Source organism: Apiospora kogelbergensis (genome assembly GCF_038363985.1).
Source record: "Apiospora kogelbergensis strain CBS 113332 chromosome Unknown utg000001l_segment0_segment0, whole genome shotgun sequence".
NCBI classification, from domain to species: domain Eukaryota; kingdom Fungi; phylum Ascomycota; class Sordariomycetes; order Amphisphaeriales; family Apiosporaceae; genus Apiospora; species Apiospora kogelbergensis.
This window is the reverse complement of record NW_027117418.1, coordinates 4278027-4304183: the sequence shown is the minus strand read 5'-3', so window position 1 is coordinate 4304183 and position 26157 is coordinate 4278027. Positions and strand designations below refer to the sequence as shown.

The 26157-nt window shown below is 55.4% G+C and overlaps 11 protein-coding genes across 11 annotated transcripts; 9 read left to right on the top strand and 2 right to left on the bottom strand.

Moving 5' to 3' along the window:
• Positions 1 to 1397: 1397 nt before the first annotated feature.
• PG998_001363 (uncharacterized protein) lies at positions 1398 to 2027 on the top strand (the record flags this gene model as incomplete). Its single annotated transcript, XM_066868181.1, has 1 exon — positions 1398 to 2027. The coding sequence occupies one exon, from the start codon at positions 1398 to 1400 to the stop codon at positions 2025 to 2027; it is 630 nt and encodes a 209-aa protein (XP_066736596.1).
• PG998_001362 (uncharacterized protein) lies at positions 2027 to 4749 on the top strand (the record flags this gene model as incomplete). Its single annotated transcript, XM_066868180.1, has 3 exons — positions 2027 to 2094; positions 3052 to 4375; positions 4453 to 4749. The coding sequence occupies 3 exons, from the start codon at positions 2027 to 2029 to the stop codon at positions 4747 to 4749; spliced, it is 1689 nt and encodes a 562-aa protein (XP_066736595.1).
• A 1332-nt stretch (positions 4750 to 6081) lies between these two features.
• PG998_001361 (uncharacterized protein) lies at positions 6082 to 7907 on the top strand (the record flags this gene model as incomplete). The annotated part of the gene is made up of 3 exons (XM_066868179.1): positions 6082 to 6086; positions 6355 to 7462; positions 7506 to 7907. 3 exons carry the CDS (start codon positions 6082 to 6084, stop codon positions 7905 to 7907), a joined length of 1515 nt encoding a protein of 504 aa, XP_066736594.1.
• A 1307-nt stretch (positions 7908 to 9214) lies between these two features.
• Positions 9215 to 10602, top strand: PG998_001360 (uncharacterized protein; the record flags this gene model as incomplete). The annotated part of the gene is made up of 2 exons (XM_066868178.1): positions 9215 to 9739; positions 9811 to 10602. 2 exons carry the CDS (start codon positions 9215 to 9217, stop codon positions 10600 to 10602), a joined length of 1317 nt encoding a protein of 438 aa, XP_066736593.1.
• Positions 10603 to 11245: 643 nt separating this feature from the next.
• PG998_001359 (uncharacterized protein) lies at positions 11246 to 12118 on the top strand (the record flags this gene model as incomplete). The annotated part of the gene is made up of 1 exon (XM_066868177.1): positions 11246 to 12118. The coding sequence occupies one exon, from the start codon at positions 11246 to 11248 to the stop codon at positions 12116 to 12118; it is 873 nt and encodes a 290-aa protein (XP_066736592.1).
• A 579-nt stretch (positions 12119 to 12697) lies between these two features.
• Positions 12698 to 13747, top strand: PG998_001358 (methyltransferase; the record flags this gene model as incomplete). The annotated part of the gene is made up of 2 exons (XM_066868176.1): positions 12698 to 13508; positions 13578 to 13747. The coding sequence occupies 2 exons, from the start codon at positions 12698 to 12700 to the stop codon at positions 13745 to 13747; spliced, it is 981 nt and encodes a 326-aa protein (XP_066736591.1).
• A 1076-nt stretch (positions 13748 to 14823) lies between these two features.
• Positions 14824 to 15414, top strand: PG998_001357 (uncharacterized protein; the record flags this gene model as incomplete). The annotated part of the gene is made up of 2 exons (XM_066868175.1): positions 14824 to 15096; positions 15205 to 15414. The coding sequence occupies 2 exons, from the start codon at positions 14824 to 14826 to the stop codon at positions 15412 to 15414; spliced, it is 483 nt and encodes a 160-aa protein (XP_066736590.1).
• A 783-nt stretch (positions 15415 to 16197) lies between these two features.
• PG998_001356 (uncharacterized protein) lies at positions 16198 to 16722 on the top strand (the record flags this gene model as incomplete). Its single annotated transcript, XM_066868174.1, has 1 exon — positions 16198 to 16722. The coding sequence occupies one exon, from the start codon at positions 16198 to 16200 to the stop codon at positions 16720 to 16722; it is 525 nt and encodes a 174-aa protein (XP_066736589.1).
• A 916-nt stretch (positions 16723 to 17638) lies between these two features.
• Positions 17639 to 18670, top strand: PG998_001355 (uncharacterized protein; the record flags this gene model as incomplete). Its single annotated transcript, XM_066868173.1, has 1 exon — positions 17639 to 18670. The coding sequence occupies one exon, from the start codon at positions 17639 to 17641 to the stop codon at positions 18668 to 18670; it is 1032 nt and encodes a 343-aa protein (XP_066736588.1).
• A 421-nt stretch (positions 18671 to 19091) lies between these two features.
• Positions 19092 to 20376, bottom strand: PG998_001354 (uncharacterized protein; the record flags this gene model as incomplete). The annotated part of the gene is made up of 3 exons (XM_066868172.1): positions 19092 to 19567; positions 19728 to 19815; positions 19963 to 20376. The coding sequence occupies 3 exons, from the start codon at positions 20374 to 20376 to the stop codon at positions 19092 to 19094; spliced, it is 978 nt and encodes a 325-aa protein (XP_066736587.1).
• Positions 20377 to 20929: 553 nt separating this feature from the next.
• On the bottom strand, positions 20930 to 24540 carry PG998_001353 (uncharacterized protein; the record flags this gene model as incomplete). Its single annotated transcript, XM_066868171.1, has 6 exons — positions 20930 to 21594; positions 21767 to 22063; positions 22117 to 22695; positions 22758 to 22834; positions 22961 to 23181; positions 23233 to 24540. 6 exons carry the CDS (start codon positions 24538 to 24540, stop codon positions 20930 to 20932), a joined length of 3147 nt encoding a protein of 1048 aa, XP_066736586.1.
• Between the last annotated feature and the right edge of the window lie 1617 nt (positions 24541 to 26157).

Below are 26157 nucleotides of genomic sequence, written 5' to 3'. Positions count from 1 at the left end.
AAGCCATCCTTCTTTTCGTCAACAAGCTCTCGTCTGTTCACTTCCTCTGCGACTCTCTAGACTGTTCTCGACTATACGCTTTCCAAGAGACTTTCCTATTAGTGCCCAAAGAGCTCTAGCCTCGACAGAGTACGACTCCGTTCCTCCTCGGACACCCCAGTCGCCCTCTCCCACCCAGACTTCAAACCGCTATTGTCTTCAGATGCTGCCCTATGTTCATGCAACACTAGCACAGCCTCCCCGTTTCCCCTGCCTTTCAGATCGATACCCTGTCCTTTCTCTTTGGCCATCTTCGTGCTTGTCCTACTCGCCCTATCCTTGGCCCCCCTTCATTTCGTGCCAATATCGTTGCTCTGCGGCACTGTTGACGGTGGCCGCATCTGACTATTATCACCCACTAGTGCTCTGGAGCGCACCCTCCCCGAGTCTCTCACCCATCCTCTCCCGTCCTCACCTGTCTTGTTTCAGATATCACTTGAGTCGGCCAGCCAGGAGTTGAATGGGATCAGTGCCAAAAGGGAAACCCTCATCTCATCCTCTCGATTCTTGAATTGCACACAACGAAGGCCGAGGAACCACACGGCCACTCTTGAATAAGACGTACGTCTCAAGTACATCCCGTCAAACAGCAAGGAGGCCATCTCTGCCATTTGTTTCCTCTCTTCGGTTCTCCGTTGATCCGATTCATCAGCACGGGCTAGTTACCTGGTTGCGGTATCTGGGCTCTCGCATCCACATAGCTTGCTCTGCCCCATGCTGTTGTTTCGGCTGTTTCGATCCGTTTGCCCATGTCAGTGCGGACAGTTCACGTCGATCCCACCAGTCTTCTGATAATCTTATCCCACAGGAGACCCCGTCCGAGTATCAAAAGACGGACGAATCCCACTCCTATAGCCCGCGTAGGGTCCTCTTTTCCCACCTCTTGCCAACTATCCCTTGGACTCGTCTCACCAGCACATCGTCCCTCAGGTAGCCGGAGTGCTCCAGTGCCCATACTAGCCCATCGCACCCCAGGCCTGTTGACCTTGGAAAGGAATCACACCGGACCGGGTACCAATATACGACGTAGACGGCGACGATAACGACAATAACAACGACTGACAGTATAGCACGGCACACAGGAGCTCGGACACCTCGGCCATCATCGCTACTGGACTGAGCGTGAATCGATTTGGAGGAGGCTGTCGAGCCTGATAGTACTCGTGGATACACACATCAGCTCGCAGAATTTCGGAGGAGCTTCGACCCGTTGGTGGCATATTATCTCACTTGGATCGATCGGATTGTTTCTGGACGGAATTTCAGCATAACGCAGTTTGACACTGACCTGATTCGAAAGCACTGGTTGCTCCGCATCTCACAACTTCTGCGAAGCTCGCATCCTTCTCAGTTCCATAATGGACGTCACAGCCATGCTGAATGCGTCGGGAGCGGCGAAACGAGCAGAGCAGGGAAACTCATCTGGCCCTACTCCCACACAATCAATAATAGACGGGTCGACGGCGTGCTCCTCGATAGTGCCCACTCCGTCTCCAGAGAAGACACCCCCGAGGCGCACATGCGAGTCGAGGGCCTCGAACCGCAGCAGGACGCCATGGGACGCCGGCGGATACTCGTTGGGGTTGACGCTGGATATCAAGTCAACGCAGCCCAACGTGCAAGCGACAGCGATGCAGAGCGAATCGCCCGTGGACACGGCGAGTCCCGAATCGCTGAGGCACAAGTTCTCGGACAGCCATAGCAGCTTATCGTCGTACACGTCGTCGGCTAACTCAGCCTCGCACTCGCGGTTCTCTTCCATGTCCACGGTGAGCGGGTTCCAGATCGGTGCCGGAATCACCGACATGGTCACGCTCGATACGAGCTGCGACAACTTGGACTCGGCCGTGAGCCGCATGTCCGTCATGGACAACGCCAGGAGGTCGAATAGGGACGGAGGCTTCTCGCCCGGCATGGGCTCCGAAGACCCGACGTCGATGCCGCAGCAAGGGGGAGGAGGCCGGGTTCGCCTTCAGACGCGATGCTGATGTCGCGGGGCATGCAGGGCATCCAAGGGCCAGGGTCAGATCGGATAAGCCCACAGGATATGACAAAGTAAGTTAAGACTGCCCCTCTCTGGACTCGCGGGGTACCTTTTCTCTCTCTCTCTCTCTCTCTCTCCCTCTCTCCTGGTCATGCAGGCATCGTATTGTTGCCAGATGCGGGTGGCCAATGGCGGGGAAGTCCTCCACGTCCATCATCAATGGTCACCAATATTCAACACCAGCTGCCACAATATTCACGTTTAGTAATTGTGACAACAAATTGGAAACCGCAGCTGCCTCCTCTCACCCCTTTCAACCTTCAAACTGCCCGCTGTTTGTTCTCCCCAGTCCATCGCTCAGTTGTGGTGCTCCCATATCCGTCTGCACAACATCCAAACCTTCAGTGTTTTCAACTCCCGGTTTTTTTTATTGCCCCTTGCAGCATCAGATATTCTGCGGAATCCCAGTGGCGTTTCCCCCCATAGTTTGGCTCGATTGTCTCATCCACAGCCGAAGTTGGCACATCAGCTATCTTTCTGGTTGCATGATAGGGGTTTGTACCGCAACATACACAGTTGCCTGTCACGGTCGAAGCGTGGTTCGGGGCGTGGTAGGTAGTCGACAAACTGCGATCCCTTCTTATTTTTCACTTCCTTGAGCCTAGCAGCTCTTCCAGTGTCGTCCGCCCGATCCCCACAAACATGCAATTCAGAGTCCTTCTGAGTCCCTGCCAGCTCTACCCTGTACCTTCCACCCCCCTTTTTTTGTATCGTCGACGAGGTCTTGGATTTTCTTTTCCGAGTTCGTCCCATGAATCTTTTTCGAGTTCGTCTCATGAATTTGCGTGCCTTCCCATTAATCGCCGAGCACTCCCCCTTTTTTCTACACCTTCCCCTTTTTATCGGCGGACTGCATTCACCGAGACTCACTTCAATTGTCTCTTCGCTTCAATTACTCCTCAAGCCCTGCTACCGACTCTGGCCTGATAAACGCCTCGCATCAGCTCATGCTAACATTTCTTTCCCAGTCCAAGGGAATTCAGAGCAGACCTGTCCTATCTAGCACCACCAGATCTCTCCAAGGTCCACAAGAGAGCACTCTCCGCGCCTGACTTTGCAGCCATTGGTGCGATAGATCAGATATTTCCCTCTCTGCCTCAAACGTTTCAGCCCACGCCACCTCCCTCCCACCAAGGCGACCTTCGCTGTGGCTTCAACATGGATGCTCTCTCAGCTTCGCCAGTCGAGACCCCGGCTGTGTCCCAGAGTACAGACATAAAGTGTATGTACATGGACAACTGTGATACGGGCTCGCAACCTCGCAAGGCCATCTCGCACATCTTCGGCCGCAACAAGCTTTGCACGCGCATGATTCCCCAGCACGTCTGGGTGCACTTCTGCCGCAAACATTATCAGCGAAGCCGGTACCGCAATGCCCAAGAGTGGGCCAAGATTCAGTGCGAGCTTGTGCAAAAGCAGATTCAGCGTGTCCAGGCCTGGAGCGATGAGAACAAGAGAGCTGGTCAGTCTGGTGTTGTTCAGGACTGGTCTCTCTCTGTGCGCAAGCGGGAGCAGAAGCGTCTGGACGACAAGGGCACCTCTGGCAAGAAGCGGCCCTACCGTGATGAGAGCGAGGAGGACGATGATGCAATCGATCGCGCAGTTCTAAATGGCACGGCTGTGCCTGCCTGGCTGCTGAGCAAATGCGGCAGTGGCTATGCTACTGAGCAGATTGAGGAGATCGTCGCCCACTTGAAGAGTGAGATGGACCAGAACCGCCTGACTCAGATCCCCGATATCGAGATCCTGCCCAACATCAGTACTGACATGCCCGAGGACGGTAAGAGCAAGGTGGCTGTGAAGCGCAAGAGCAGCAACGCCAGCTCCCACAAGCGGTCCCAGTCGGTCGGCGTGCCCCTGCCCCCTCCCATGACCCGACGCAGCAGCCAGCAGAACTACTACGATGCTCTGCACACTTCTCCCATCGACAAGCGCCAGAGAGTGACGGACTTTGGCTCCTATGGTGACCGCCGCCCCTCGATCGGTCTGGCTCAAGTGCCCGAGAGAGCCGTGCCTACCATGGGTCGTATGCACCACCAACTGCCCCATCGCCCTGCCTTCGCAAACATCCGTGAGGCCCAAACCGAGGACAGCTTCTACGAGGAGGACGACGGTAGAAACGCACATTACAGTCTTGGTGGTCCCCTGCCCACCCCCTCTGCCGTCCGCCAACCCATGCAGAACATGGCCAACCAGATGGAGCCATCGAGACCCCTTCACCAGCGGTCGCAGTCTGAAATGGGTGCATTTCCCCACAACAATGCCAACTTCACGTTCCGCTCGCCGCCTGCTGTCTCATACCCCACGATGCCTCAGACCTACCCGGACCCTACTGCGTACGACAACACCTATCTACGCAACGATGCTAGCTTCGGCTCTACCACTGGCCCCCTGGGTACTACGATGACCTGCCAATGAATCGTGCGTACCCTACCCAGCAGCTCTGGACAACCCCTGCACAGACCGCCACCGCCTCGGCTTACGCTTCCGGACGGCACTCTCGCCACCAAAGCACCTCCGCTGTGCCTCAGCTGGTGCCCCGAAGCTCGCCTGCCGACATGCACGCATCGGGGGTGCGAACGGCCTCCTTCGACAACAACCAGCTCGGCCACAACCGCATGCAGTCGATGTCGATGTACACAACCCGCATGTCGGACCGTCGCTGAACTGCATTCCCTCACGAATCATACTGTGTATAACACCAGTGTCTCTGCTTGGCATGGACTTTCTTTTCTTGTTCTTTATTGTATCTATACACCCTTCCTTCCTCGGTCGGCGACATTCACAGCATCATGTCTTTCTTCGGGAAACGGAAATCCCCTTCAATACCCACTCTCTCGTCTTTTATTGTTCTCCGGACCGGACGGACGGATGGAGTTTGTTCTTCGGTGGAAAATCGGGCATGGATGGTCAAGAGGCGGGCGTTGCACGGCGGTTGCATACGCATACCCGGTTAACTGGAGGACGAGGCGTCAACTTGTTTTTCACTCTTTCCCCTTTCATTGCCTCGGAGCCTCACTTGTCCCTGGAGGATGGACCGATCTTCTCAGTCGGCCAATCAGTGGTTCGTATCAGGGAAATGGAAATGGAGGACACGGGGTTGTGGCAGGACCTCAATATGGTCGTCCTGGTCTAGGGGGCTCGGAAAGGGTTATTTGGTCCTGTGGTTTCTGAGGAAGCCCGAAAAAGCACCATGATTCATCTGCGATGATTTTCTTCAATCTTACTGTTTCATCTCTGTTTTCTCTCTTCACGATTTGCGAGTCGGACCTAGACGGGAACAAGACGTACGTAGAAAGTTCGTCTTTACCTTACCTCCCCACGTCGCAGACTCGATGCCTTGATCTTCCCACTTCTGCTAAAACAACTTAAACCTGATGCAGTGGCTTGCCCCGTGGTCTAGATGGGTCGAATGATCGTCCAGAAGTGATGTATACGCAAACCTAGATGATTCTTAATGCCAGAGAGCCAATGAAAAGTCTGCGGTGGACGGCCGTGTTTAGGTCGGCGTTACCACTTGCAAGTCGCCAAGGCATATGTATGTTTGCTCTGTTTGAACTATACGTCTTGCTTGCTTGGCAGATCTGCCTCAAGAGCCTAAGTTGATATAGGATATTAAGAAGGACCAATTCCTGGTGGGCGATATGCCTTCTGATGCTACTAACACGTGATAAGCGCAAGGACCAGAAAGTCAAGATGCCAAAGGTGACAAACAGGGCGAATATACGACGAGTCTGCGGCAAGCCCTGGCCCCAGGCTGGAACCCATCATTGAATAGAACGCTTGGTAGACATCGTGAGACACCCAAGACTTGAGTCGCTTGAGTCGGACCGCCGGCGACTGACTCAGGAAGCAAGATGTTGGAATAAATTCACCAGCAGCGTATTCCCCTACAATTAGAACGACTCTCAGCGCCAGCAAGATCCGGTCACCTGCCCACATGTCAAGCGTGGTTCCTTGCCAGCAGGACATCGACTCCCGCCTTGGTTGATGAGTCAATGGTGTACGTATTCCAGCTTCCTATTGGCATCACCTCTGTTTCAATACAGTCTCCGCAGCAAACAGTCCTTGTCGCCCACTAAGACTGTCAAGACAGCATATGCTGGTCGACAGAGCAGGAGCTTGACCTTTCCCAGATGCCCTGACCCTGACCGCTCTCATTAGCAACCACCCAGAGTAGAGATACCCCTACCTGGTCGCCATCCATTGCGCAATCTGTCTGCAACAGGAGCCCCAAAAAGGGCAAACATCCTGACTGCTAGCTGTTGGAGGCAAGCCTCTGACTATAAGTTGCGACGAGCCATCGGCACTCTATGGCCGAAAGATGGTGTTCTCATCCTCCCCATCAAAGACCTCGACAGCCCTGACAAAACCGGCCGGAAGGGGCAAGCAATTGCTAGTGGAATACCGAACATTACCACCATCGCCAAGCAGTACTTCCCAGACATGGCTCCAAAGCCTGCTGAGAAACCTAACTTTGCATTTGCATTCGATATCGATGGCGTCTTGCTCAGGAGCAAAGAGCCCCTCCCGGGCTCGCGCGAGACCATCCACAACCTCCAGAAGCTGAAGATTCCCTTGATATTTCTTACCAATGGCGGCGGTTCTACGGAGGAGGAGCATGCCGCCAAGCTCAGCGACCGTCTCGGGGTCGACATCGACGAAGCGCAGTTCGTACAGTCTCATAGTCCTTATCGAGACCTGGTGCCGCTGTATGACAATAAAAGAATCCTAGTGGTCGGTGGTACGGGCAACGATATCAGAAATGTTGCCGGGGCGTACGGTTTCAAGGACGTGATTACCTCCTCTGATCTATTTCTTGAGCAGCCTTCGATTCACCCGTTCCCCGAGGTGTCGGCCCCGTACCACAATGCGAATGGCCGTCGAATACCTGACATCAGAACGAAAGAGATCGCAGCTATCCTAGTGTGGTCGACGTCGAGAGAGTGGACGCTGGACATGCAAGTCATGTTTGACCTACTCTTGTCGAGCGGCGGCGTCTTCGGTGGGAAATCAGACATGGCTGAAGATGTGGCTCTGTACAACAAGGACTACCTCCAGGACCAGCGGCCCAAGCTGTACTTCTGTAATCCAGACCTGGTGTGGGTGACGGATCACGACCGCCCGCGGTTTGCCCAGGGCAGCTTTGAGGCGGCTTTCGAGGGGGTCTGGAATAGATTGACCCAGGGAAAGGCCAAGCTCAAGTACACGACATTTGGCAAGCCCAACAAAAAGACGTTCGAGTATGGCGAAAGACACCTGAAAGCATACTACGAGAAGCTGTACGGACCCCAGGAGAAGGTGGACAGCAAATGGCCTGTCAAAACAGTCTATATGATCGGCGACAACCCCGAAAAGCGACATAATTGGCGCCAACTCGTACGTATCCCGTGATACAACCTGGAAGAGCATCCTTGTGGAGACAGGAGTATATAAGGCTGGTACAGAGCCCGCCCACAAACCGACCTACTATGCCAAGGATGTTGCTGAAGCCGTCCAGCTGGCCCTGGAAAAGGAAGGATACAGTAATATTGGGCGCCAGGGCGGCTTAAAGGAACACAACAACATAGAGGGACGCAGTACCAAGCAGGGACACAGCAGCAGGACTGTGGGAATCCGCATGCCGTCACCAACCAACAACGACGGCGGCGGCAGGAACAGTCGTGTTCTCCAGGATCGAACCAATACAGCGGGTTCCATCGAAGCCATAGCGTTTCACTTTGGGAAGCTCAAGTTGCTGGGCCATGAGACGGTTAAACCGCTGGGGAACCTCGAGGATCTGCCTAACCAGTTCAAAGAGTCGGTTCCGCTACACATGTCGTAGAGGGAGCAACATGCATAGCCAGATACCCAATTGCTTCCATATCTATAGCCAGTTATGCCAGAATGAATAGCTTCCGACCACGTGTAGGCGCTTTTTGGGGCCGCCCCAGATGATGTCGTGCTATGCATTGGACTAACGAGAAGCCAGGAGTGTGGAGGCCGAAACAGCTGACCGCTTCTCCCAGAAGGAAGGCTGACACGGAGGATCAACGGCTCACCCCGTGAAACAGACGGGGCAATGGCGGCCAATCCGGCGTTTTGATTGCTCGGTCGGATTTCCTTGGTTTTTGACATGTGCGGACTCACTCGGCCGCGGTCGAGGTCGAGGTCGAGGTCGAGGTCGAGGTCGAGGTGAAGAGGTGTGACGTGATGGCACATGAGCAGGGATGGGATGGACGAAGAGCCAAGCCTAACCAAGTTGGAGTGCACGCGACTTTGCCAACAGGTCAGGTCGAATGGGCTGCAGCAAATCAAAACGGACATGCCATGCATCATCATATCATGTACCCTAATGTTTTCGCCATCCCGTTGGATTTTCCCCTGCAGCCATTGAACGCCAGATCCGTCAACCAACGACTGCTCTTCCGCCCTCCCGCCCTCCCGGAATGCTTCATTCGGGCTGGTCCACGTGGAGATAACGATAACACAATTGGCAATTGACGATTGTGAAGGAGAGCTGAGAGTGGCAGAAGCGAGAAGTGAGCTTCCAGCCCAACCCGAGGCTTATTTCCTCGTTCCGCCTGCTGGCTATCTAAAGCACCTGACCTGGTCCAGCATTCTACGATGCCTAATTAATCCCATTCATCATAAATTAAAAGGCATGCTTGGACAGTAACGCCAAACAAGACGAACCATCGATTTTCCCAACCCCTCTTGCCCATAAAAAAACCGCGCCTTGACATCTGGCGTATCGAGGGCGGCACCAGACGAAGCCAGACACTACCCTACCAATCTCTCTCTGTCTCTGTCTCTCTCTGTCTCTCTCCCTCTCTCTCTCTCTCCTCCCTCCCCCCTCGGCGACCACGCAGCCAGAAACCTTTACCACCACCAACTACGATTCAGCAACAGCCTGTTTCTTGCAATCAAAGACCGCCTCCCTTCAAACCTCGACGAAACCCGGGCGAGTCAGACTTTCCATCTCGCCTACCATCCAACCCACAACCACTTGGCCCGGCAGAACCAACCACCCCCCCTCCCCAAAAGCTATCGTCAGCTATCCGACTCCACATACCAAAAAAAAAAATCCTCTACAGCCCTGGCCAGACGCCTCGCTAGCTCGGGGCGGCAGCAGCCACCACCAACGCGCCGATGTGGTGGTTTCTCCGTATCGTCTTCAGCTCCGTCTTCCTGCTGACTATCGTCCTGTCCATACCCATCTCCTTCGATGTCGGCGGTCGCGATAGCGGGCTGGTCTACAGCCTGTCCCTCTTCCTCTTCTATATCCTCTATAGCGCCCTGAAGCTCATCACACCCGACAAGTCGCGCTTTCGATGGACCATCTCCATGGTCATCCAGTCGTCGCAGTGGGTCGTCATCCCGGGCCTGCTCATCTGGTCCCTGCACCGCTTCGCCGTTGACGCAAACCAGACCGATTGGGTCACGAGGACCGTCTGGGGTCTCGGGGGGAGGAAACAGCACAACACTTGGGGAGAATACTTCTTCGGCGACGGTGGCGTTGTGGAGGACTTGACCATCGGCGCTTGGGACTCGACCCTGCGGTACTCGAGCCCCGTCTTCCAGATGCTGGAAGGCTTTTGTACTCTGTTAGTCATCCAGGCAGCAGGGCAAATAACCAGATGGATCGTCAACCGGGGAAGGAGTGATACTTGGGTCGTACGTATCCGCGCATTCGTGACTGCGCGCTGTCGCTCGTAAAGCTGCTGGTGCTAACCATCTACGGGCAGCTTATACTCTTAATCTTCTCGGCATCCGTCATCGCCAGCGCCGTCTACTTCCTGTGGCGTGTGGCATTGTTCCCTCAGGTCAACAACATCGATGCCATCATGATCGGGGTGACGGTGACAACAGCCTTCTTCTTGTGCGCCATCGGCATCGGGACTGGGCGAGGGGAATCCGGTCGAATCTTCGCTCCTTTTCGCCTATGTTGTGCTCTGCGTGTACCAGATCTTCACCGATTACGTGCAGTCTCCCGAGGCAGCGGCTGCGGCTGCGGAACAAGCATCAAGCCAGGCCGATTTCCCCCATTGCCGCCAATCATCATGGCAAGCTACTCGACTATTATGCACATGTTGGGATCTTTGCCCTCGGCCGTCTTCTCGTCCCTCAGCTTCCTCCACGCTGCCTTCCAGACCATTGCGCCTTCCGTTATGATCTCCCTCACATACCGTATCATTGTTTTCTACTGTGCGACTCGCATCATCCCTGCCGTGAGGGAGTCGGGCGCGCGAGCACTGATGGACGAGCCGTCTTTGGACGACTCGGATGGAGCAAACCGGCTGTTGGGCTTCCTTTCTTGGTTCTCACCATCGATCCTCATTGCCGTGTATACGAGTTTGTTGCTTCAACACTTTTCCACCAACGGCGACGAAGGATGGACGCTTAAAGACGGCGATGCCGGAGGTAACGTTTGGCGATGGGTGAACGTATCCACCACCATGGCATTATATGCGATCGAACTCTATCTAGGCCATGACGACGACGACGGCGGCGTTGTCAGCCATTGGAAAACGGATTAAGACTTGCGTCTCAATACCGAAAGTGGGACGAAGCCACGGGGACGACTGAGCGGGCTTCGGGCAAGGTAGCAAGTGTGGTCGGGACTTGGCTACTTGTAGTAGGGTAGGCTCCAATGATACAAGGAGCCGGTGAAATACCCCGAATGGGCGATTGGCATATAATTGTTTTTCACTGTCCATCATCGCAGTGTGTCTTCAGATACCACACATCGGCAGCACAGGGCAGTGACGGTTTGGCAAAACCTGGGTCCACTGGTAGTTGGCGTTAAGGATTAGGGGCAGTATACCATTGAATGAAGATTGCTTTCGTTTGTTACTACATGCTCGTCGCCGTCTTCGCGTTTATTTGCCTTCCCACTGTCGGGTTTCACGACCGCTTCCAGCGAAAGTAAGGCAGCAATTCCGCTCTCGACCCGAACTCTATAGACTTAACCTTCGTCCCCGGCCCTTGATAAGGGGAGACGGTAAAAGAAAAATCATGTTCTCCGATATCTTTTGACCTAGATAATCTCTTATTCCTATTTGCATTCCAATTGCATCCAGCAACCAATGTTCGAATCGCTGTTTGGTCCTGTACGTCATTTCTTTCAAGACGTCTGTCAAACTCAGTCCGGGCCGGCGATACTTGCGTGCTCGAGCAGTCATGAGGTCCGAAGAAGCATCCGCCCTGTACCCTGGCTCTTTCCTCCTTTTCCTGGGGGCCCCCAGCCCGGAAGTCAAGGGCGAGCCGACGGATGATTATTTCAATTATGTGCTCCCACCAAGGCCAGCTCAGGACGCCGACATTGCTGCCGGGGGCCATACACCCCAACAAGCCGTCGCACCTCTTGATGCAGATGCAGCTCCTGCTTCAATGGCAGGCCATCTCATGCAGCTGGGCCACCAACCAGCGCACCGTGCGGCCTCACCACCACGTTCTGTTCCTGTATCCTCCAACCAGACCATGGCAGCGAGATCTTCGCGGCAACGCATGTTGAATATCAATAAAACACTGGGCCTATCACTGAGCATACCTAGCGCTTCTGAGCTTGGGCTGCCGGGCCCCTGCCGGGATGAGCCCCAGGACTTTACGTCTATGCTCAAACGGGCTGAGGCCGAGCTGGGGCGGATCGGCATGTACGACAGACACGGGCCAGATATGCGGGAAAGACTGGCCGCCATAGCCGCCGGCCAGATCGGAAGGTTGCTGAAGAAACTGGGCGACAAGATGCTCAGCCACGGGTCATTCCCCAACCGCGTGCACATATTGACGGTGATGCAAAGCATCATCAAGGCCACCATGGAAACGCCAGCAACGGCTCCTGCCGGCGTCGAGGCGTTGAAACAATTGGCCTACTACCAGTCCCAGTTCCTCACAGCTGTCACCACATTGACACGAGACCAGAGGAAGAGGCTCAGAGTCTTGGAGGGCGGCGTTTGGGTGCGAGAAATGCAGGACACGGTGGAACTCGCGCAGACGTTGGGGGTTTCTGCCGATTTGGAGCAAGCTCTCATCCATGTCGACTGCCAGGACTAGTCGACACGAAGACAGAACGAGAGTACTGGACATGCGCGGGGGCGGTTTGGGAGTCTGAGATAGGATAGGAGCGTGGTGGGGTCCGGTGCTTATGCTGTCTGTATCCGACACGACTTCTGCACTTCTGCGATAGCTGACACGACGTTGCTCTGGTCCAATCAAGTCATCTGGAGCCCTCGGTTCCCCTAAGATAGCATCCTTGCCCCGAGGCTCAAGCTCCCCCTTATATCTGAGCTGCTTCCCCCATCCCTTGTTGCCCGAGAGTTCCCACACTCTATTGCCATTTGTGTTTTGTGCTGAGCATCTGGCCCTGGCTTCTTGACTCCTCTCGTGCGCATCCTAACCAACGTTCCCGCGATTGTGCTTTCGTGTTCCTCGTCTGTCGAGCATTGTTATTTTGGGCATAAACACCGAGTTCCTCGTAGAACAAGTTGGGTCTTCCAGGTGAGGCTTCCCCGCTTCACATCCCTCGTCCGGCCCCCTTCTTAACCGCCCCAGGAAGAATGAAAGAAAGAAAGAACCAGCCATAGTAACATAGAGCACATTGCAGGCAAAGCAACAGTCCATGCAGCCGCCGACATGGCACTCCTCGCACAAATCCAGGAGATCTTCTTGAGTCTCATCAACCCCTGGCAGTTCATGTACCTCGCGGCTTCCTGGTTCCCTGGCACGGTTATCCGTCTCGTCCGGGACCGCAAGTTCGGCGTGCTCCTCTCGCCGTCCCAGCTGAAGGACATTTGGTTCAGCAACTTCTGGGATTGGTTCGCGCCCAGGCTCCGGCTCAACGCCGGGGTGCGCGTCATCCCGCTCCTCGAGGGCCGCACCACGGGCGGCCTCGTCGTGGAGGAGCCCGCCGGCCCGGGGATAGGGGGCACAATCCTCGAGCTCGGCGCCGGCAACGGGAACTGGGTCGACATCTTCTCGGACAAGTACCTGGAGCAGAGCCGTGCCGGCGGAGCCGCAACCGCGGACGGCAGCAGCGGTGTTGAGGTGGTAGACACAACGTTGGCTACCCACAGAGGAGGAGGGGCAGGCAGCGAGAAGAAGGAGAACAAGAAAAACGCGCGCGAGCCCGTCACGCGCGTCTACGGCGTCGAGCCCAACCGCGACCTGCACGCGAACCTGCGCCGCAAGGCCAAGGAGGCCGGGCTCGAGGGCGTCTACGAGATCGTGCCCGTCGGCATCGAGGACCTGGACAACCCGGCCAAGTGGGGCGGCAAAGTCGAGAAGGGCAGCGTCGACTGCATCGTCTCCATCCTCTGCCTCTGCAGCATTCCCGAGCCGCGCGACAACATCCGCGAGCTGTACGGCTACCTCAAGAAGGGCGGGCGGTGGTACGTCTATGAGCACGTACGCCGAGACGAGGGTTGGGGCATGCGGGCATATCAATGTGGGTTTCCTGGCCGGTTTATCCGACGGGAGAAGAGACTTGCTAATTCGTGTCCCTCGTGACTGGCAGCTTTTGTGAACCTGTTCTGGCCCCATTTTCTTGGTGGCTGTCAATTGTGCCGACCGACTGAGCAGTGGCTGCGCGAGGCCGGGCCGTGGGAGAAGATCGATGTTGGCCATCCCCTAGAGGAGGAGTGGCACCACACACTTCCTCACATTTTGGGCGTCTTCACCAAGTGATGGATCCTGATACAGCTGTGCAGATGGGTAACCGCGACGCATCTATGTATGAATATCTAATTGGTGTTTTGAATCTGGACACGGGTTTGGTGGTGTAGTCGTCCCTACCTGACATGCATGTAGTCTTTACTGGACAAGGCCCAAAGTCTTCGTACCTGCTACAAGTACGCCGGACTCTGCCGTATCCTGTATCGTGGCGTCGCTATACCTAGGTATTTTAGGTATGCCGCGGAAGACCACGTATGGTTGCTTCACGTCCTTGCTGCCTACCTCAACTGTACATGTCTTCATGCCGGCAGTTGATGTGTTGTCAGCTCAGGGATGTCCGAATTCTAAAAAGGTGCACCAGAGCGTGCCAACCCCGCGCCCGCGTTGCCTGTTTCAATGCAACTGGGCTGTCCTGACTGGGCGCCACAGGGATCGCTGGCCTGTTTTCCTCCCCTTTCCAAGCTGTCCCCCCCTCGCTGCCTCGCTGGCGGCAGATCGTGGTACGATCTCACGTGACAAACAACGTCTCTGATCCTACCGCTGTCTGGCCTGGCTGCTTTTCCAGGCCGCCAAGCCAAGGTAGCTGAACTGGCATGAAACAAACCCAATCGCGAGACTACTTTCGCCGAGATGCTGAAAGCGTCATGAAGGTCACCACCCAAAAGGCTGTGCCTACAAGACATGGTCTGTTTCGCCCTGTTCCTTTTTCGTTGTTGGGCTGGGATGCTGCTCCACGGTTACACAATCTCTGGCATGATTGACTGGTTGCGATGGCACGCTTCCTGCAGGTTTGCCCCGACAGACATCCTGAACACCTCGTCTTCTTCCTTGTTCTGCCTTGCTGTTGGCTGGGCTGCGATGACACAACGTCATAGTTGCTCACGCGATGCGTTGCTGTTGCCGATGCTGGCTGGCGAATAAATACCAATCGTATTGCCGGGCCTCTCTCCCTCCTAAACATTACCAGTTCTCTACTCTTACTTAATTCTCACGCACGCCTACCTCACGTATATCTACATACATCTCAAGATATTGCACTAGAGGTTGGCTCAGCTAGCCAATAGGATTCAAAAGCACCCACCGCCAAGATGATCTTGACCGACCTCGTTGGCATGATCCTGCGCCTGGCGGAGCTGGCCTTTGCCGCTATCGTCGCCGGCATCAACGGACACTATCTGCACCGAGTCCAGGGAGTCGACAGTTGGAGCCTGGGCCGCTTCATCTATGCCGAAGTCGTGGCCGGCATCTCCATCTTTCTCGCCCTCATCTGGCTCTTCCCCTTTAGCGGCTCTTTCGTGCACTGGCCCGTGGATATTGTTATCTCCATCTGTTGGTTCGTTGCTTTCGGCCTGATCGTTAACGTAAGTGTCTCCTTATCTGTTTCCAGCCTCCCCCTTAGCAAAACCCGTCCAGACTGGCGAATCGCCGTCGCAGACCAGCCTCTTTGCTAATACGTTTTGGCTGGTCAGCTCATTGGCGACTCTTGCGGATACGTCTTCGACTGGGGTGGTTTCGCGTTCCGCGGTGTCAACCAGTGCGGCAACTGGAAGGCCGTCATCGCCTTTAGCTTCCTGTCGGCCATTTGCTGGCTCGTCTCTGCCATCATCGGCATCATCTGGGTCCGCGACCACGAGCGCCGCGCCTACCGACGCCGCACCTGGGGCCGGTCTCGCGTCTAATCGGTTGGTCGCCGTACCTTTGTTAACTAAACTCGACGACGGCTTGCCTCGTCACAATAATAGGATGGCTGGAAAGCCACTTGTTCGAACCGGTTTCCGACTACCCGACTACACGACAAACTGCGACACTATGTCTCATCCTCTCTCTATCGCCTACTTGTTTGCTTACCACGATGCGACGATGAGGAGCTAATGGCTGAACGAGCATTTGGTTTCTATGCAAGCGCTCTGCGTTGGAATTCTCGCCACGAATGATTTATGAAATTGATACCCTACATCGCCAGTATAACACGATCCAAGATACCTCGGCAACTGGCGTTACCTCTTGATAGCTTCTCAATACCCACACAATGTAACAACATTCTTTGATGCGCTCCACCCTCCACGATGATTCAGCTCAGCGTGGTTGTCAACGGTGTTGTACCATCAGTGTCTTCTAGTAAGCTCGGATCACCCATTGATGCAAGTAGCCACTCGGTGCTAGGGGTTGATGGCGGCAGCTTGTGTTGAGCTAGGTACCTTGCAAGCTTGCTGCTGGTTTGTTTGTTTTTCTATGAAGGTTGCCAGGTGGCAAGCCTCTCACCTCTCTACCTCTCTTCTCTTAGCTGCCAGGCTAAATCGAAGGGCCTAGAACTCGGCGATCTTCTCCAGGAAATCAATCAATCACCCGCTGGCGTGACGTACAGCAGGGCCCAAGCATTTCTCTTTCCGGATCGACGATGATGTGTGGCTTGCGCGTCCCTGCCCGGCTGGACGGCACTAGGCGTCCAGGCATCTACCACTATGGACCCCGCGTGCAGCAGCAACCGAAGATCGATATTCCGTATCCAGCCTGCTTTGCCTGGCCGAGATTGGCCTGTCGCCTGTGGCGTCACCCCCTGTCCCCGTGTTCTGCAAGTCTGCCCGTCTACCGTGCCTTACGGCATACCCCACCACAGAATGCGGTCATCGACTGCCAGGTTTTCCTACTTTCCACCCAACCGACCTTCCGACCTTCCAACCAATATCGTCCCGCTTGTGGCGTCGTCAGCCACATCAACGTCCGCGGAAACAGAAACGGCGCAGATATTACGTCTCACAAGCTCTAGCGAGGGGGAGCGAAACATGATGTCAACGCCGTCGAACTCTGCGTATCTCGGCCAAAAGTCAAAACCTGATATGTACACCTTCTCGCTTCCCCAGTCGATTCCGGTCGGTATCTCGACCTTGTTGCTTGTCGCCGAGCTGGCGGAAGCTGAATATGATATGTACACGTACGGGCTTGCTTCCCCTTACTACCCGCCACCCGCTACCCTCGCTAGGTTCTAGGTAGACTGCTTGCTTTTGAGCCGCAAGAGGAAGGAATGGATCGGTGGTAGGTGGTCGGTGGGGAGGTGGGGCTAGTCTGGACCCCCCTGCCCACAGCTGCTGCCAGGTTTCAGGATGTTGCAAGCCTTCTTGCCTTATGTACAGTATCACGTCACCGCCACAGGTCCAGCATCCCAGCTGCTTGGTGTCTCACTATGACGCGGGCTGCGCATGGCGCCCAGCTCCGTCGACGGGAACGTAGTTGGGTAGTCTGCATGGTAGTAGAGGCCAGCCAGGCCAGCCAACTGGTGGGGGCGGGGTTGAGGAGGGGCTAGGGGGACAGCGAGAAGGTCCGGGAACGACTCTCCTTCTCCTTCTTCTTCTTGCTGCATCTGGCCAGTCACGGCTGGAGGACCCTCTCCGGACTAAAAGCACCGGGCCAGATTCTGCTCTGCATCGCCCAAACAGGAAACCGTGGCCCAGCAGCAGATGAGACTTATGACGACGAATGATCTAAGCCCGGCTCTGGCTCTGTCCAACAGCCCTGGCCTTGGAAGTAGCATGTCAGTAACATGGCCATGTCGGGCTTGTAGTTGTACAATACCGATTACTGAGGGGGGATGGCTGAGAAACGTAGGGCCAGCCAGGAAGGAGCAAATCCCATCGTAAACAGAACATGGCCGTTTGATCGAGATTTGCACGATGATGCAACCGGCAAACCAAGGCAGGAAGGGCCAGGCCTCAACCACATGGGCATCCTCTCCCGTCACTACATATACGACACATCCTCCCCCCTTCACCATCATTCTCCTCTCATCATTATCATCCTAACTCACACATCCACACAACAACTCCTGATACCCAATCCTACAAACAAACCGCCTCTTTGATACCCCCCCGTTAATCAACAACTACACACCAAAACAAGCCACCCATCATGTCTTCCATCATCAACAAGGTCAAGGACGCCGTCAAGGGCGACAAGCACCACGAGCAGCCCGAAGGCACCCACGGAACCCACAACAGCAAGACCGCCAACGCTGCTGACCCCAGAATCGACTCTGACCGTGACCACCGTGCCAACCCCGCCACTGGCGGCCACTCCACAACCACTGGCACCGGTGTTGGACACTCTGCTGGCGGTGTTGGTCACTCGACAACCACCGGCACCGGCGTCGGCCACACGACCGGCGGCACCTACAACGAGGGCCCCCATTCTTCTTCCACAGCCAACAAGGTAGATCCCCGCATCGACAGCGACCGCTCCGGTGTCCACGCCGGTAACATGGCCGGCCAGGGCTACGCTGGATCCGGACCCGAGGGCGTCCACGGACCTCACTCATCTCGTGTGGGCAACGCTGCCGACCCTCGCGTCGACTCTGACCGTGATGCTAGCCGCACGGTTGGCAACACCTACGGCTCTTCAGGCACCGCTGGTACTACTGGCACCAGCGGCTTGACCGGAACTCACGGTACCACTGGCACTCACGGCACCAGTGGCCTGTCTGGAAACACTCACGGCACCGGCCTGCCCGGCAACACACACAGCTCTGGTTTGACCGGTTCCGGCGCTCACGGCACCCACGGTGCCTCTGGCATGACCGGTGCGGGTGCTGGTATGACTGGTGCTACAGGCGCGCATCAAGTTGGCCACAACTCGTCGGGCATGACAAACGCTGGTTCAGCCATGACTGGCGCGCAAGGCCACAGTGCCTACAACACCGGTGAGGGCCAGCATGGCACCCACAACAGCAAGGTAGCCAATGCTGCCGACCCCCGCATTGACTCCGACCGTGATCACCGTGCTGCTCCTGGTGGACATGGTACTTCCCACGTCGGTTCCGGACCTGGCCCGGCCTCCAACACTGCTGGACCCCACAAGAGCGACGCCTTGAACAAGGCTGATCCCCGCGTGGACAGCGATCTTGATGGATCCAAGACTGTTGGTGGTAACAAGACTTACCAGTAAGCCGGCAACGATATCCACCCGAATACTTCATCCGCTTATCGAAACTCCCTAGGGCTGCTGGACAAACTGGGCACAAGGATCCTCACGATGCGGCTCAGGTTCCCCCTTCCGTGATGCAGAAGCATGTCGGAGGACCTGTTATGGAGCATGATGACCACTCTCACGACCGGGAGCGTAGGCATTCTACCCAAACTCACCAGGAGAAGCACAGTGGAATTTAAATTCCTCGTGGAATGGAACGGAGGAATGACTCAATAGCTTTTACTGTACGATACCATATCATCACGATTAATGCCACAACTAAATTTATTCGATTATATCCAATTTATGGAAAGTAGTGAATGGGCGAATGCTATTTCATATGCGTCGGATAAGCAGGGTCCTTCCGAAGGCTAAAACTGAAAAGTAAACCCTCTTAACGTCAACAGTCTGGTTTGGAACAAGTAACCAAGATTGACTTCCACTTGATATCCCAACCTTTTCCAATATGTTTCTCTCGGAGGTGTTGGATCATAATCTTGTCCAATCCCGCTTCTCCAAGCTTTGTGGCAGCCTGGCGACTTTCCTCGGACCAATAACTCTGCAACATCCACTTCCGCATCATGTCATACGTTTCGACGAAGTATTCGGCGCTGTCGACGCGGGTCGCGTGTTCCAGCGTGTCGATGCGTACGTGTTCCCAGCGGGACGAGATAGAAGCGACGAGCTCGGCACGGATGCCGGCCGGATCGACCCACTGGTCCAGGCCGTGCACGGCCATAGGCACGCGGTCGGGCATGGCGGCCTCGAAGGGCAACGCGGCGAAGGCGCTGCGCATGTCGGGGATCCAGCCCGTGTTGTCGGCAGCCCAGACGGTGAAGGCGAGGATGCCGTTGGGGCGGAGGAGGCGGTAGGCTTCTATAGAGAGGGGAAAGGGGAGGTTAGCCCCTCTGGCGACGTGATGGATGAATGGGCTGTGAAGATTACTAGCGAAAATGGGGGAGACGAAAGGAGGACAGCTTTCAGTCCGTACATTGTCGAAGCTCCTCTCGCCTTTTTGTTACATGTAGATGCATACCTCGTAGCGCAGCCTCGGGGTTGGGAATGATGTGCATGGCGAAGTTGATGACCACGTGGGAGAACGAGTTGGCTGGTAAGCCCGTATCCTGCAGGTGTATCGTGTGAGCTTTATCTTTTCTTTTCTGTCGGTTGGACCGGCTGGACGGAGAGTGGAAGGGAGAGAGCAAAGACAAACGCCCTCCTGCGAACCGTTGATATGAAGAAGAAGGAGAAGCAGAAGAAAAGAAACGCACCTGGGCGTCCGCCGCCTTGGTTTCAAACGCCCCTTTCCATTCGTCTTTCTCGGCCCGCCACTTGATGATGTCGACGAGGTTCGCGTTGAGGTCGGCGCAAACGATGCGGCTCTCCTGCAGAACGACGGGCGACGCTTTCTCCTGCAACAAGCCGGCGATGAGTCCCGTGCCGCACGCGTTGTCAAGCAGCACGAATGACTTTTCCTTGGCGCCGTGTTGTGGCAGCACCCCGGCCTGCACAAGGAGCGCCTCGCCGGGGACGCCCATGACGCGGCCCATGGCGTTGATCATGGCCCGCTTCGCTTCGTCTTGATCGGGACTGGCCGGTATGTTCCGGAACTGGTCCTGCAGCTTGTCAGCCAAGTTGTTGTTGTTGTTGTTGTTGTTACCGTCGTCTGTTGCAGGAGTAGCCATCTTGATGGTGGTGGTGGCGGTAGCCAAGTGTTTACCCAAAAGGGGTCTGTCTTTGGCGTCGTGGAGGAGAAAAGCTAGACAGTAGAGTACTTAGTGCTTGGTTGCATTTTTGGGGGGGATTTACTACTCGGCTGCCATACGTTGCCTGGATTATATAGATAACGATCTCGGCGACAAAGCGAGACGTCGACTATATGAAAGTATCCGCAAAGCCTCCGGGGGACGCCACGCAGACACTCAAAAGTCTCCGGTGGTTGCACGGTATGACTGTACCGCCAAACCCCGACGCCGCCGATTTATAGCCGTGGCTCACGAGAAGATTGTTCGATAGCTTGAACAGGAAGGAACGTATAGAGGCATACAGAGCCATCAGGCGCCTGGATAACGATCATAAGAGAAGGGGGGAAATCTCGTACCATCTCTATCAAGGCTGCGTCACTATAGGAAAAATTCATAAATCGTGACATGTCATGCACACCTAATCATCAATGAAAAAAGCCCAAGGAAAATCATCCACCTCGCCCAAAGAAAATGCCCAACCCCTGAATCAACCTCAAGTGAAATAAGGATCATCACCACGATGCCGCCTACGCCTCGTGCGTCTTGGTCGTTCCTGCTCGTCCTCTGAATCGTGCCTCGAATCCTCCACCGCCTCCCTTGCACCGCCATGACCGCCGCCGCCACCTCTGCTGCTACTGGGTAAATGAGAAATAACACTGCCTAGCATCCCTAGAATGCCCGGTTTGCCCTCAAGAAGACTTCCGACACTCTCCGCCATCCGATTGACCAATTCAGCGTCAGTCCCAGCAACACCCCATGCACCTTGCATTTGCGTTCCCCTTTCTTGTGGACGATACTCGAAGCTTCCTCCTCTAGTCGCCCATCGACGCGCATCGTCGGAACCTAGCGGGCGACCCGAGGTATCAAACCGGTCAGGCAGTACTTCTACGTCGTTCTCCGACGAGAGGTCCGTATCTTGCCTTCTCCCACGTCGCTGGGTCAAGGAACGGTCCGAAGAGGGATCCGTGTCGGAACGCCGCTCCTGGGCCTCGTGGAGCTTTCGCAGAGTCTGACTGGATTGTGGTGACAATGGTATGAACTGGACGGATTTGTTTGTTGGGAGCGAGGCCGGTGGTGCCATAACCTCTGACGAAGGAGAAGACGACCTGCTACGGAGCTGGGATCGACGTGACCGCCGCCGCCTTGGTTTTACACCATCTGGCATAGTGAGTTAGAATCGCAAATCAGCCATACAGGAGGGGCAATGAGATGGTATGGAGAATTCAGTCACGAACGACGCGGGGGAACATCACACCTTGTGCAGTAGCTCCGCCAGGGTCGGGGGGCAGTACGAGGGGAATGATTTAGATTGTCACTGCGACTCACCGACTCTGGTGCATTAGGGGGTAAGGGTTGCGAGGCGCCCCCGTTGGAGGAGGCCCAGATGGCGGCGGGTAATCCGCGGGGTTGTAAACGGGGTGAGGTGGGTAAGCGTTGACGTTCATCTGCGAAGGGCCTGGGTGCTGAGTGAAACCCGCTGACCCAGGAGGGGGCGGTCCTGATGGAGGAGGGCCTGCTGCGTATGGCTGAGGATAACCACCTGATGCGGTAGGCGGCGAAGGAGGTGCCTCGGGATCGTATTCATAAGGGTGGTAGTAGCCGTCGGCGTCAGATTCTTCCTCATAACCTGCTAGAGTGTTTAGTTGCATGTTCTCAACAGTTAGGCAGAGTGAAGCATACGCTGTCTTTGTCGTTCCCGGGACCGACGATCCCGTCTGCGCTCCTCCCTCCGAACATCAACCCCGCCGTCTCGCTCCTCCCGCTCCATTGTTCTCCCCACCGACCTCGATCGTGACCGCTCACGAGAAATCTCCTTCTCCTTCTTAGCATCATTGTACTTCTTTATTCCAATCGCAGCCGCTCCAGCGCCAAGAACCCCTGCAGCAGCTTCTCTTAGGCGGCTCTTGCTTCTCTTCCGCTTCGCCTCTGGATCCGATGCCACAGAGTCCGATCGATGGCGGTGATGGCGTTGGTGGCGAGCTTCACCAGCCGATACATAGCCCGATGGTGGTGATAAGGGATCGTTGCCGTACTCAACGAGGCCTAATTCCCGATTAGCGCCCTCTCGTGTGGTGAAGGACCGAGCCCTTGACCTGCTGCGGCTGCGACTGCGGCTGCGTGATGAGCTGTACCCGCGGGCTCTGTCGGAGTAGTACTCATCATCGACCTTCCGCTCGCGTTCTTCTTTCTTGTCCTTGTGGCGTTCCCATAGCTTACTTGCCGCAGCTCCTGTGAGAGATGCTGCTGCAATTTCGGCTCCTGCACCGATAGATGGTCAAACGAAACCCCACAACCTAAGCTTCACGATGGTGTTTACTTACCTGTCCTGACTTTCGACTTGCTTCGAGACTTGCCGCGTGATTTGCTGCGGTAATGTTGTACTAACCCAGCAATTGCACTGTGGTTCCACATGTTAGATCAAGTTCCAAACTGTCGCGACCACAATGAGATGCGAAGCGGCGCCGAACAAGTCGCTTGACACCGTCCCCCACGGCTTCGCTCCTAGGTTGCTTGGTGGACTTACCCAGTGGCCGCAGCAGCCTTTGCCGCACTTGACTTGCTGCGTTTCCTGCTCCGACTGGTTCGGCTCGTTGTTCGACTAAACCGACTAACTCGACTGACAGAGCGAGAGGACCCGTCATCAGAGTATCGGCGCCTGGCGCGGCCTCTCGTAGCCTCTTCCTTTTCGATCTTGTTGCTTTGCATGTACTTGAGACCGCCGGCAACGGCAAGCGCCGCAGCTCCCTAAAACATCTGTCAGTGGCGTTTTCGAAGACAATGCTATGAGTTACATACCAGTGCAAGACCCGTGGTGATCCTTGATCTCGACTTTGAGCGTGATCGGTGACGGTGATGGCCATCATAATAGTCGTCATCTCTTTCTTCATAGGCGCTCCGAGCTCTGCGAAGGACCTCTGTCCCCAGGGCTCCAAGGGCTGCGCCGGCCAACACTTTCTTGCCTCGGTTCTCAGGCAGATCGCCATCTCGATCACGGCGGCTGGCCAGGAACGCTGAAAGGCCAGCACCAGCCAGCGCACCCTCGGCTAGATGTCGCTTCTTGTGATGGTCGGAGCTGGAGCTGCGGTCCCGACGTATGATGGTCCTCTTGACGTAGTAATCCTCGTCCTCGGATGGGTAATCACGGCGACGACGGTCGTATCGTTCCATGGCATAGTCGTCTTCTCTGCGGCGCTCCTCGCGACGATAATAGTACTCCTCGTCGGAAGGTTCATGCCGGACAACCTGGCGGTTGTTCTCTCTGAGTACGATGTAACCCGGCTCTGAGCGTTTATTGTCGATGATGACGGGAGGTGGAGCTGCTGCCTCTTGCACAATGATCTGCTGAGGCTCTGGGGCTTTCTGGCGGATGACAATGGGTTGAGGGGCTGGCTCCGCTGGAGTATAATACTCGGTTTCCTTGGTGTATCGCTCGACCTCGCCTGGGTGGTCGTGGTGACTGTAATGATCATGGTCGTGGTCCCGCTCTACGTGTTTCTCAATTCTCATCTCGTCGACATGGTCACCAGACCTGCGCTCGATATGCTTCTCTATGCGCACATCCTCATGGTCATCATCCCAAGGCATCCGAGATCGGCGGTCCCAGTAATCGCGGGGTGCGTCTCGCTCGATAGTCTCGCGAGACTCCCGGACAACCGTAGTATCGCGGCGTTCGGGTTCTCGATTGTACTCCGTCTCTCTCTCGTAGTACCGATCGTGGTCATGGTGGCCAGGTTCGTCACGTTCTATTATCTTCTCCACGACACGGCGCTCGCGCTCCACAGGAGGGTCGAAAGCGGACCGTGGTCGCTCGGGCAGGTATGTCTTTTCGGTTCGGCGATCGACCTCGAGAAGGTCGCCAGAATTGCGGCCGGCATGAGAACGGGAGTCGCGAAAGTCGTCCCGCACAGAATATTTGGATCGTCGATCGTCGTCAATTTCGTCATAGCGGTCGACTCGTTCGACTCTTTCAACGCGGGATGCCGAGCTCCCGCCACCGCCGCCGACCTTGTACCGCCGAACTGTTGTGCTCTTGTATTTGTCCTCGTCCTCTGAGGGGTGGTCGTCTTTGCGGTACCGGTAGTCTCTCTCATAATACGACGACATCTTGCAGCGTCGTGACGCGGGGCCTGCGAGGGGCCGCCAAGACTAAGCACAACCAAGTGCGCAACTCGACAAAGAAAGAAAGTGAAGCGAGGTGCAGAAGAAAAGACTGCAGAGTCAAAAATCGGAGAACAGCAAACAAACGCTCCCAGAGAATTCAACAGGCTGGCAAAAGCAGTATATATTCGCAAGCAGGCTGGTGATGTAGCGCGGTATGAATGGGAATAGACAATGTGGAAAGGGTTGGAAGAGGGAGCGGGGATGGATGGTATGTCATGCAGCAGCCGGAGTTGGCGGGGCTGGTTGGGTTGGGCAGAATGGTAAGCCTCTCTTCTCGCTCCCTCTCTCTCTTTACGGTCTAACCCCCCATCGCACTGCCACTACCAAGACCACGGGACGGGCTGGCGGCTATTGTTCAGGTTTGTTGTACATAGTTTACATGCCCAAACCGGGCGTTATCTTGTAGCTCGGATATGTACTGTAACCTTTGCTACATGAGGACCAAGCGAGCGAGGCCGGCCGTCTTGATTGTGTATTTCGGTGACGGATTGCTGCTCGCCATCGCCTAGGCAATCTTGGGCTTGCGCCATGACATGCTTCTCGCTTACTGCATCTGCATGGCCATACTCCCGGGTGCCATGTGTTTTGTCTAATGGTAGCTGACCATCCATATACACCCACTCCAAGCTCTCACCAGCTAGCAGCTTTCGTCAGGCCTAGAGTAATGGGGGTTTCAAAGGCCATTTATTCGTACAGCCCCCCTTGCGGTGTGAGCCGTGGAGGCAGACGGGGTGGGAAAGCTGACAGAAGCCAGCCAGCCTGGTGATTGTGGCCACCTGCCTGGCACCCACTTGATGAGCTGACTGACATCCATGTTCTAGAAGAAGGAATCTGACATTGTGCAGCAAAGGTGATTGGTTGAGTCTCACGCAGTGTCCCGCATGTGATTTTCATAGCCTGCATTTTGATTCTAAGACCAGGTTCTAGACATGAATTCGATTCTGCCATGTTCTGCACCCGAAAAGAAAGAAAGAAGGAAAAAAAGAAGGAAAAAAGAAGGAAAAATGGCAAGGCTGCCAGCAAGAGCAGCAGAAAACCGCAGCGGACAACCTTGTAGACGGTCGAAAAACAATTTAGTTTGGACAGCGAAGCTGGCTATGGCGTCATACTACCACCCTGCACAGTGTTGGCCTTGGCGAATGCTCAGAAGATAGTGGCATATTCCAAGCGCTGGATAGCCCCTACACCAAACATACCATGCAGACTTGATATGACTAGATGTGCTTGCATTTGATACCACTACCACCTATTCTGCAGTAGGGCTGCAGATACGGTGGTGAGAGTTGGAAAAAGCGATGGATAAACAAGGAACCTTGTCGGGTTCGAACAGCTTCCTCTTCTATTTCAGCCTGGCGTTTCTGCTGAGCCTGTCTCTAGTCCCATTGAGCGCGCCTTGGCCGCGTCCAGCATTCGTAAGCTGGTGGGAACCACTGACTTGGACGGCGGTCGGGGTCGCTTGGTCAGGTCAACTAAAGAAAAGCCCCCGCAGTACCCGACTGTTTGAATGTTTGACTGTTTGACTTGGTCGTGACTTGGTCGTGCCTTGTTCTAAAAGGAAGA